This window comes from Erpetoichthys calabaricus, chromosome 4 (assembly GCF_900747795.2).
Source record: "Erpetoichthys calabaricus chromosome 4, fErpCal1.3, whole genome shotgun sequence".
In the NCBI taxonomy this organism is placed as follows: domain Eukaryota; kingdom Metazoa; phylum Chordata; class Cladistia; order Polypteriformes; family Polypteridae; genus Erpetoichthys; species Erpetoichthys calabaricus.
In genome coordinates, this window is record NC_041397.2 from 174,050,858 (window position 1) to 174,063,006 (window position 12,149).

The 12,149-nt window shown below is 42.8% G+C and overlaps 1 protein-coding gene across 7 annotated transcripts in view; it reads right to left on the reverse strand.

Moving 5' to 3' along the window:
• tmtc4 (transmembrane O-mannosyltransferase targeting cadherins 4) overlaps nt 1–12,149 on the reverse strand; it is a 163,196-nt gene that overhangs the window by 142,170 nt on the left and 8,877 nt on the right. For 6 of the 7 annotated variants that reach the window (XM_028799964.2, XM_028799967.2, XM_051926072.1 and 3 more), the window contains exon 3: nt 10,376–10,491. The exons of the other annotated variant lie outside the window; for it this stretch is intronic. In XM_028799964.2, the coding sequence (XP_028655797.1) occupies nt 10,376–10,491 (116 nt within the window). The remainder of the gene's footprint in view (nt 1–10,375; nt 10,492–12,149) is intronic. 7 annotated transcript variants of the gene reach the window in all.

Sequence of the window (12,149 nt, forward strand, 5' to 3'; positions counted from 1 at the left end):
CTGGGCCTCCATTTGGAATGAGCCTCTCCAGTTTAACTGATATGTTGATCGATACCAGAGCTTCTAACATCACAGGGACACTGCTCGAAAGAACTAGCTGGACACCTAAGTTCTGAACAAGGAGGGGTAACACTGATGGAAAAAACTTTCCACTAGAGGTCAACCATGAGGACGGAGCTACATGCACCCGGAAAACTAATGGCAAGACCTCTATTCCTTCCTTTAAAAACCTTTGTAGGACCCCAACTGATTGCTTCCCTCTGTCAGCTCACTGCTCGACCTGGCTGTAACTTATGCTATATAGTATAGACCCTAGGGCTTAGGGTGTAGCTGCAATGAAGGAGTGATCACTTCTTCTCCAAAAGGATAACCAGGGCTGTACTGTAAAAACCGAATACCATAAGTAACCAGAGTTGGACCAAGGATATCATTAGTCCAAATCTTACTGTGGCAGCAAGTCCCCGAGCTCAGGAAGACCATATATATCAAAGCCACATGTTAGCCTTGTCAAGGATGGGGGCTGACTGGTCTCCAGCAGACATAATTTTGCTGGCAACCAAAGGTGCTGTGTGTGTGTAAATCACTCAAAGAGAAACTGCAGCATTGCCTGCAATCAGCAGGTGTGACCAAAGGCAAAGAAGGAGGCAAGCACCAAAGAAAGACGTCATGCTGAAGATTCCTCCACATGTCTGGGAAAGGCTGACCAAAGAAGAAACTTAGTATCATTTACACTAAATCATAAGTACACCTACTTTGATTTCAAGAACTTAATTGTAGTCTAACGGACATGGCAAAGCCAGCTAATGTATTAGGATATTGGTGTCACTGTAACAGAAAATAATAACCTTGTGAAGGACAAGTTATAGCACTGTGCTATAAATTTCTTCCTATATTGGATTAGAAAGTTCAGAGCAGCATCTTGCACAAACAAACTGAGTGGGAGGAGGGAAGTCAGTGCAGAGTTTAACTGTGAGTAAATCAACTCCACAGGTAATGGAAGCTTCATACCCAGCTAACAAACTACTTTCTTAAACACATGTATTGAAATATCAAAATTACTAAGTTATGTGCTTTTTTCTACTGTAGTGAGAAAAAGTTAAGCTAAGCTTTCATAATTGTATGTAGGAATGTCATGATGCCAGAATTTTAGTATTCAATACCAATACCAGTGAAATGTCATGATACTCGATACCTTTTGATACCACAGCAAAAACAAAAATCCCATTCAACTGCTTTTTATTAAACATATCTCCACTATTAAAGTGAACAATATTGTCCTTTTTTCTGTAACAGAATATGAAATACATAAATACTAATATATTTACTTATTTGGTTAACACCTTTATCCAAAGTGACTTACAACATTTGAGATGCAACTGGTTCAACTTATTTTCTCTTTCTACTTAGAACACAGACAGTTGAAATGACCTGCTCATGGTCACACAGTGCCAGTAGTGGGATTTGAACCCCACAACCTCAGGGTTGCAAGTCCAAAGCCTTAACCATCACACGACAGTGCCTGCCAAAAACTACTCCACTACTGTCAACACTGTACAGTGGTGTGAAAAACTATTTGCCCCCTTCCTGATTTCTTATTCTTTTGCATGTTTGTCACACAAAATGTTTCTGATCATCAAACACATTTAACCATTAGTCAAATATAACACAAGTAAACACAAAATGCAGTTTTTAAATTATGGTGTTTATTATTTAGGGAGAAAAAAAATCCAAACCTACATGGCCCTGTGTGAAAAAGTAATTGCCCCCTTGTTAAAAAATAACCTAACTGTGGTGTATCACACCTGAGTTCAATTTCCGTAGCCACCCCCAGGCCTGATTACTGCCACACCTGTTTCAATCAAGAAATCACTTAAATAGGAGCTGCCTGACACAGAGAAGTAGACCAAAAGCACCTCAAAAGCTAGACATCATGCCAAGATCCAAAGAAATTCAGGAACAAATGAGAACAGAAGTAATTGAGATCTATCAGTCTGGTAAAGGTTATAAAGCCATTTCTAAAGCTTTGGGACTCCAGCGAACCACAGTGAGAGCCATTATCCACAAATGGCAAAAACATGGAACAGTGGTGAACCTTCCCAGGAGTGGCCGGCCGACCAAAATTACCCCAAGAGCGCAGAGACGACTCATCCGAGAAGTCACAAAAGACCCCAGGACAACGTCTAAAGAACTGCAGGCCTCACTTGCCTCAATTAAGGTCAGTGTTCACGACTCCACCATAAGAAAGAGACTGGGCAAAAACGGCCTGCATGGCAGATTTCCAAGACGCAAACCACTGTTAAGCAAAAAGAACATTAGGGCTCGTCTCAATTTTGCTAAGAAACATGTCAATGATTGCCAAGACTTTTGGGAAAATACCTTGTGGACTGATGAGTCAAAAGTTGAACTTTTTGGAAGGCAAATGTCCTGTTACATCTGGCGTAAAAGGAACACAGCATTTCAGAAAAAGAACATCATACCAACAGTAAAATATGGTGGTGGTAGTGTGATGGTCTGGGGTTGTTTTGCTGCTTCAGGACCTGGAAGGCTTGCTGTGATAGATGGAACCATGAATTCTACTGTCTACCAAAAAATCCTGAAGGAGAATGTCCGGCCATCTGTTCGTCAACTCAAGCTGAAGCGATCTTGGGTGCTGCAACAGGACAATGACCCAAAACACACCAGCAAATCCACCTCTGAAAGGGCTGAAGAAAAACAAAATGAAGACTTTGGAGTGGCCTAGTCAAAGTCCTGACCTGAATCCAATTGAGATGCTATGGCATGACCTTAAAAAGGCGGTTCATGCTAGAAAACCCTCAAATAAAGCTGAATTACAACAATTTTGCAAAGATGAGTGGGCCAAAATTCCTCCAGAGCGCTGTAAAAGACTCATTGAAAGTTATCGCAAACGCTTGATTGCAGTTATTGCTGCTAAGGGTGGCCCAACCAGTTATTAGGTTCAGGGGGCAATTACTTTTTCACACAGGGCCATGTAGGTTTGGATTTTTTTTTCTCCCTAAATAATAAAAACCACCATTTACAAACTGCATTTTGTGTTTACTTGTGTATTATTTGACTAATGGTTAAATGTGTTTGATGATCAGAAACATTTTGTGTGACAAACATGCAAAAGAATAAGAAATCAGGAAGGGGGCAAATAGTTTTTCACACTGGTGGGGATGGTGCACTGCTGACCTCGACTCGGGACGTTGTGGGTCAGTGGGGAGAGTACTTCGAAGACCTCCTTAATCCCACTAACATGCCTTCCAATGAGGAAGCAGAGCCTGGGGACTCAGAGGTGGGCTCCCCCATCTCTGCGACTGAGATCACCGAGGTGGTCAAAAAACTCCTTGGTGGCAGGGCCCCAGGGGTGGATGAGATACGCCCGGAGTTCCTCAAGGCTCTGGATGTTGTAGGGCTGTCTTGGTTGACACGTCTCTGCAACATCGCATGGACATCAGGGACAGTGCCTCTGGATTGGCAGACCAGGGTGGTGGTCCCCCTCTTTAAGAAGGGGGACCGGAGGGTGTGTTCCAACTACAGAGGGATCACACTCCTCAGCCTCCCTGGAAAAGTCTATTCGGGGGTTCTGGAGAGGAGGGTCCATCGGATAGTCGAACCTCGGATTCAGGAGGAACAGTGTGGTTTTCATCCTGGTCGCGGAACAGTGGACCAGCTCTACACCCTTAGCAGAGTCCTGGAGGGTGCATGGGAGTTCGCCCAACCAGTCTACATGTGTTTTGTGGACTTGGAAAAGGCGTTCGACCGTGTCCCTCAGGGAATCCTGTGGGGCGGTGCTCCGGGAGTATGGGGTACCGGACCCCCTGATAAGGACTGTTCGGTCCCTGTAGAACCGGTGTCAGAGCTTGGTCCGCATTGCCGGCAGTAAGTCAAACCCGTTTCCAGTGAGAGTTGGACTCCGCCAGGGCTGCCCTTTGTCACCGATTCTGTTCATAACTTTTATGGACAGAATTTCTAGGCACAGCCAGGGTGTTCGGTTTGGTGGACTCAGGATTGGGTCACTGCTTTTTGCAGATGATGTTGTCCTGTTTGCTTCATCAGGCCGTGATCTTCAGCTCTCTCTGGATCGGTTCGCAGCTGAGTGTGAACGGCTGGGATGGAAATCAGCACCTCCAAATCCGAGACCATGGTCCTCAGCCGGAAAAGGGTGGAGTGCCCTCTCAGGGTTGGGAGAGAGATCCTGCCTCAAGTGGAGGAGTTCAAGTATCTCGGGGTCTTGTTCACGAGTGAGGGAAGAATGGAGCGTGAGATCGACAGGCGGATCGGTGCGGCGTCCGCAGTGATGCGGGCTCTGCATCAGTCTGTCGTGGTGAAAAAGGAGCTGAGCCATAAGGCAAAGCTCTCAATTTACCAGTCAATCTATGTTCCTACCCTCACCTATGGTCATGAGCTATGGGTAGTGACCGAAAGAACGAGATCGCGAATACAAGCGGCTGAAATGAGTTTCCTTCGAAGGGTGTCTGAGCTTCTCACCTATCTTTAAGGGAGAGCCCCGTCATCCAGGAGGGGCTCAGAGTAGAGCTGCTGCTCCTCCGCATCGAGAGGAGTCAGATGAGGTGGCTCGGGCATCTGATCAGGATGCCTCCTGGACGCCTCCCTGGTGAGGTGTTCCAGGCACGTCCAAATGGGAGGAGGCCCCGGGGAAGACCCAGGACATGCTGGAGGGACTATGTCTCCCGGCTGGTCTGGTAACGCCTCGGGATTCTCCCGGAAGAGCTAGAAGAAGTGGCCGGGGAGAGGGAAGTCTGGGTATCTCTGCTCAAGCTGCTGCCCCCGCGACCCGACTTCGGATTAGCGGAAGAGGATAGATGGATGGGTCACAGATTTGCACAGAAACACAGGAGGTTGTAGAGAGACAGGAACTTTATTCAAACTATTGAAAGAAACATTTGTCTCTTTTTCAAAAGTTTAAACTGTGCTCCATGACAAGACAGAGATGACAGTTCCGTCTCACAATTAAAAGAATGCAAACATATCTTCCTCTTCAAAGGAGTGTGCGTCAGGAGCAGAGAATGTCAGAGAGAGAGAGAAAAAAATCAAACAAAAATCAATAGGGCTGTTTGGCTTTTAAGTATGCGAAGCACTGCCGGACAAAGCAGCTGCAAGGATGTACAATGTAAAGGTAGTCTTTCAGCATTTTTTAGAGGAGCATCCGTATCCTCTAGGCTAGTGTGCGAACAGCCCCTCTCCTCACACCCCCTCCGTCAGGAGCGGAGGATGTCAGAGAGAGAGAGAGAGAGAGAGAGAGAGAGAGAGAGAAACAAACAATCAAAAATCAATACGTGCCCTTTGAGCTTTTAAGTATGCAAAGCACCGTGCGGGAAGCATGTCGCTTGACAAAGCAGCTGCACAGAAGGGAGCAACGTGAAGGTAATCTTTCAGCATTTTTAGACAAGCGTCCGTATCGTCTAGGGGTGCAAACAGCCCCCCTGCTCACACCCCCTCTGTCAGGAGCAGAGAATGTCAGAGCAAGAGAGAGAAAGAGAGAAAAGCAAACAATCAAAGATTAATACGTGCTGTTTGATCTTTTATGTATGCAAAGCACAGTGCGGGAAGCATATCGCTTGACAAAGCAGCCATATGTAAGCCCAGCAAGGAAGAGAGCAATGTGAAGGTAATCTTTCAGCGTTCTTTGAGGAGCGGCCGTATCCTCTAGGGGTGCGAACAGCCCCCATGCCCACAATATATTTGAGGAGTTTTATTTAATACGTAATACGCGCTCTGGTTGGGTAGCTTCTCAGCCATCTGTCAATAGCGTCCCTTGTATGAAATCAACTGGGCAAACCAACTGAGGAAGAATGTACCAGAAATTAAAAGACCCATCGTCCGCAGAAATCCACGAACCAGCAAAAAATCCGCAATATATATTTAAATATGCTTACATATAAAATCCGCGATAAGAGTGAAGCCGCGAAAGTCGAAGCGCAATATAGCGAGGGATTACTGTACTCGCATCTAATCAGTCACATCACTGCACTCACAAAACATTGAAGAAGAAATTTATGAAATAACTCTGCAAAGAGATAAAAGTGTTAATAACGAAACGTTTTTTTTTTTTTTTAAATAATACTCAGTATGATTCCCACAGTCATTTGCTTAAATTCTCTGGTCTATTTCTAGACATATTTTTGTTTTTGACACGTGGAGATGCACTGTTGTACCATTATCACTGTAAGCCATTTTTATATGTACTTCTAATTCATGTTTTTCTCACATATTACTTTGCCTTTTGCAGTAATGTGTCTACTTGCAATTGCACCCAAGTCCAGTACTGACTTGTCATTTGATACTACCAATACTGAATAAAGCTAGAACCATTATGTTTTTGGAACATTAGTATCAACTGATACTGAAAATATCAATTCTTTTAGCATGGCTAACTGTATTTTTTATTTATTATTTTGACTATACATTTACCCCTTCATACCAATAAAAAAATGAATTTATACATCACACACACATCTTCGATTATCCTTATGTTATAAATGAATTGTATTTTGTTTATTTCAACTGCGGTGTGCTGGTGCCCTGCCCGGGCTTTGTTTCCTGCCTTGCACCCTGTGTTGGCTGGGACTGGCTCCAGCAGACCCCCTGTCACCCTGTAGTAAGGATATAGCAGGTTGGATGATGGATGGATGGATAATGGATGGATGGATGTTAGGTTTACTTTCACAAAAAAACCCAATTGCCATGTCGAACCACAAATGAGAAAGTGAAAAAGTATTAAAGTAGACTTTTGCTAATTTATGTTTAGGCCAGAAAGTGAAGCACAGACCCCTTCATTCAACCTATATTTAACTTGTCATCCCTTGACGGGACTCTTGGTGACTATTTTAATTAATTACCAGCATTGACAAAGGTGAAACAGGCGATTAATTAACTAACCAATTGTATACCTCATCCTCCGGGCGCTCCGGTTTCCTCCCACAGTCCAAAGACATGCAGGTTAGGTGGATTGGCGATTCTAAATTGACCCTAGTGTGTCCTGCGGTGGGTTGGCACCCTGCCCAGGATTGGTTCCTGCCTTGTGCCCTGTGTTGGCTGGGATAGGCTCCAGCAGACCCCCGTGACCCTGTGTTCGGATTCTGCGGGTTGAAAAATGTTGGGGTATACATCCATCCATCCATCCTACAACGCTTTATGTTAACTCTTACTTGTACACTGCTACTTTACTGGCATTATATGTGCTTACTGCCCCATATGCTATGGCAGCAATCCTCAAGTTCAGTCCTACTGTGGGGTAAAAATACCATTATGATGAACCCTCCCAGAAACTGAGCAAACATGAGCTATATCCTGAAAATCAAAAACAGCATTACACCACTTCACAAAACAACAAATGTCTAGAAGTGACACATCAGTGCTTACAGTAGATTCTCCCGATCAAAAAAAGTCCAAGCACATTATTGTACAATGCATCAATCATGACATATCCTCGGAATAAGAGAAGTTGTGAGGCAACCTTTTGCAAGTATCATCTTACAATTCCCAGTCATTAAATCTGATCCAATAGGTCACACACTCACAAACTTTATACTACTGAATCATAGTGACGTCTCCAACAATATGTAGATGTCCAAATATAGTCATAATGAGACACAGCTGATGGAGTGTGTAATGAAAAAAGTACACTGTTTGAAGCAGCAGCAAACAATGTACTGTAAACATCCATCCATCCATTTTCCAACCCGCTGAATCCGAACACAGGGTCACGGGGATCCACCAGAGCCAATCCCAGCCAACACAGGGCACAAGGCAGGGAACCAATCCCGGGCAGGGTGCCAACCCACCACAGGACACACACAAACACACCCACACACCAAGCACACACTAGGGCCAATTTAGAATCACCAATCCACCTAACCTGCATGTCTTTGGACTGTGGGAGGAAACCGGAGCGCCCGGAGGAAACCCACGCAGACACGGGGAGAACATGCAAACTCCACGCAGGGAGGACCCGGGAAGCGAACCCAGGTCCCCAGATCTCCCAACTGCGAGGCAGCAGCGCTACCCACTGCGCCACCGTGCCGCCCGTACTGTAAACAGTTTCATGTAAATGAGTAGGTGGGGTAGAGGGGTACTTGGGTGTAAGAGTGTATTAGGGGATGGGGTTCAGAGTTTTTATATGATTCACTGTTTTATGTGAAATAAAACTGTTCTGAACCTGGATCCCCGTTTGGGAAGGTTTTGGATAGGGGAGGGAGATCCATGGTACCAAATGCTGTACCTATTTATTTCTTTGTGTTATCAACACTAAACTTTAGACAGGGCATAGTTGACATGTCTGGGAATGATTCAGAGGTGAAAAACCTGTACTGGAATTAATAATACATAAGATAGAAGGCCAACACTGGAAGTGATATACACAATTTAAAAATGCCATGTCTTGCATAGTATCTGGAGTAACATGGTAAAAGTTAGTGTAAGGAAACACAAGCAATTGTACTTTGACAATAACAGGTCACTTTTTTGCCTTTGAGTAAGACTTTTTCAGAAACATTCAGATTGTACTTGAATAATGAAAGCTGGTCTGACAGCCCTAAAATCACAATAATTAATATTTCAAAACATACAAAAATCATTTACTCTGCTGTCATCCATATATCATAATATTCTATGGTGGGTCCCCAGCAATTTCTACTCTTTAAATTTTCCAAAACCTATAAAAATTTAACAGATTAAGAAGCCACTTACAGAATAAGAACAAATGAAGTATACTTTCACCATAATGAGCTACCTTTATTACAACAGGGCTCAATACTTAGCCCACATTTACTTATTATTTATTGTCTTATGTAGGATGGATCGAGTTCCCATTTTTAAGCAGATCATACTAAGATTTACACACACACTTTCTCCTCAAATTGCTGGTTAATTGTATTACTTACATTTATTCTTGGTTGAATCACAACTACATGAAAATCATGGAGACAGTCTAAGAAAACACAAGTCATATCTGTCCTATGGTTGATCTATTGGCAATATTGACATTGTTCGTAACATACATCGGCGAAAGCTTTTTGTCTGCAATGTATGGAGGGAAAGAAAGAAAAAGTTTTTAATTCCCAGTTTTGGCCCTTCTTATGGCACCTGAGGTTTCACGCTACTGATCAAACTTTGTTTCCTAAAGGCAAGTTATGGCCGGCCACCACATAATTTACAATCACAATTTTTCCTAGTGATTAGATACAGGCAGTCCCCAGGTTACGGACATCCAACCTAAGACTCACGAACGAGGAAGCAGCTGCGACGCATGCGCGTCAGTAACTACCACTCCATCATCTTCGGTCTGGGGATGCTGCAAGCGGTGGCTGGAGGGAGATGATTTCGCTGCTCGCGCAGTGTAGTGTAGTGTAGTGTCCCTCGGGCAGCTCCCGGCGGCAAGCGGTGACCCATGGTCCATAGTCACCGGGGCCACAGCTATCGCTCGTGTGCAGGACGATGGATCACTGCCCGCCCACTACGCCACCGCAGCTGCTGCTCCTGACTGGATGCAGGCTGGATGGAGCAGAGGGGGGCGTTTCACTGCCTGCCCAGCACACACGGCTGGTAATGCTGCAAGCGGTGACTCGGTTATGGCGGGGGTAGCATTGTAGTGTGCTTCGGATGGCTGCCTGTTGAATTGGGCGATTCACTACTCGCCTTTGGCCTCACCGTGTCGTTCTACAGCATACTATAGTGGAGGTGACTGTGAGTTGGGCTGGTGATGAACCGCCTCTCGCCGCCCCCATTCATTCTCAATAGCAAGCCTGCCTGTACTGTTACGCACATAGCAGAAAGTTGTTTCGTCAGCACATCAGACGTCTTAATGACTGGTGCCTACCTGCTGCGATAATTTGTACAGTGCTGTGCAGAAGAGCTCATCTTAACCTTTTGTCTTCACCCTTCAAGAATGTCTCTGAAACACAAATCTGATGCAAGTGCTCGTGATACAGTAAAGAAGAGAAAAACCATCACCATTGAAAATAAAGTAGAAATAATAAAAAGGTCAGAGAGGTGAAACTCCATCATTCATTGGCAGAGCACTTGGTTACAGTCGGTCAAAAATAACATTTATTAAAATAATGTACCTGTTCCGACTTACATACAAATTCAACTTAAGTACAAACCCACAGTCCCTATCTCGTACGTAACCCGGGGACTGCCTGTATATATAAACAACATTAGTAATTCAACAAGGATAAAAGATTGTTTTTGTCATAAAACTGGATCATGACAGTTATAGTAGGATTGCAATAAACATAAATAAATTAGAAAAGAAATCTACTAACAATATATGAAATGTCACAGCTTATTTGGAGCTACATAATAAAACCAATGTATAAGGGGCTATCCACATTATGCAGTATGTCCTTACCTAAAAGTGAGCACAGTTAATGGTCGATAGGATTTGTGACTAGAATTGCTGCTGAGGTTACTCCCCCAAAAGTCATTTTCCCAAATATTACCTAGAGGAGTTTCAGGCTTCAAGTCCTGTAAGACAAAGTGAACACTTATTTTATTTCATTCACACCATACATGTTAACTTTTTTAGGGAAAACATATAAATGTGCTTTTCTCCAAATGTATTCAAACTGCCATGACAAAAATCAGTATCAACAAGCACGAATATTAACAATCTAAGTTGGGGAAAATGATAAATACAGCTGACTGCCCATAAAATGTTTGATTTTTTTCTAAAAAAAACTTTTTTCCATACGTTTTCAACCATTTGACAGAATTACATTTTAAATCTGATGACAGTAGTAGTACAACAAAGAGGATAAACAAAAACTACTACAAAAGCAAATGTTTCTATAAACAGCATGCAGACTGTTTCACTTACACTTGCTTTTAATGCTTATCAAAAAATATCCACACCTCATTAAGTGGCTACAATTAACAAACTGAATAACCTGAATAATAAGAGTTCCTGACAACAGTCCCCCCAAACTGGGCTTTATAATAAAGCTCTAGCTCTTTGTTTTCATCCTAACTGTCATGTGCTGTGCTCCATAATCACTCAGGAAAATGAAAGGGCTTGAACTAAACCTCCAAAAATGCAGCTACACATAATTACTTAACTAAAAAGACACATTTTATTTAAATAACAAATTAGAAACCAGTGTTGTGCATGAACTAGTTCAAAAGAGCATGCTCATTGGACAAGCTCATTTTCCCCCAAGAATGGCGAACTTAACTAAGGTAACATATTTGCAAGTGAAGAGCTTGAATGTGCACTAGTTCAGTTTTATGTGATATTCTGGATCTGGTTTAGGTCCAGATTAAACGTTTTGTCTTACCCTGTAATGTAGGGGTGGAGCAGAATCCGAATACGGTATTCGGATAGGCACAAATAGTGGATTTTTACAAATATTTATTTTGCTATTTATTTGTATTCAGAAAAATCGTAAAATGAAACAGGCACCATCTGTCTGTCTGCTTGTGCATAAGCTGCAACCCTGTTGAAACGAACATGTGGTGAAGCTCTGCTTTTGCTTTTAGGAAAACGTACTTCGCAAGGTCACTTTATATTTTTCCCCGTTGGACATGCAATATGTGACGTGAATTTTGACCGGCAGCATAATAGGTTAGTTCACCTACACGTTGGTTCCACAGTCACCATTTGTGTCATACGGTTGGAAATAAGAGTGGTAATTTATACTTTACGCAGGTTTTAAAAGAATACTTGACATTCAATTTATAGCTTGTATGTATGTGGACAGTGAAAATTATTACATTTCTAAAAAATGCTTTGAACTCCTCACTAGTTTAGCTTACGTATCTACATACTGTACATAATATGTCTACATCAAAATTCAGAGCCTAGATTGTAATATTTAAAGTGGTTTACTGAGTGACGGCACCCTTTAAATGTACATCACAGCTCCAGCCACTATGCTTGTGCGTTAAGACTTATAAAATGTAACGAAGAATGTAAAAAGTGTTTCATAACAAAGGCTATTCAGTTTTATTAAAAAACCGAAACAAACAAAGCCAAAGCATAGTCCTCAAATTAAGAATGTGATGGTATAACATGCATGTTAGTGATTGAAAACATAATATAAAAAGAATGTACTTTAGTATCCATTTGTTGGAACATCCAACAGGACTTATTGCATGCACAATCAAATACACAAATGGCTAGCTGA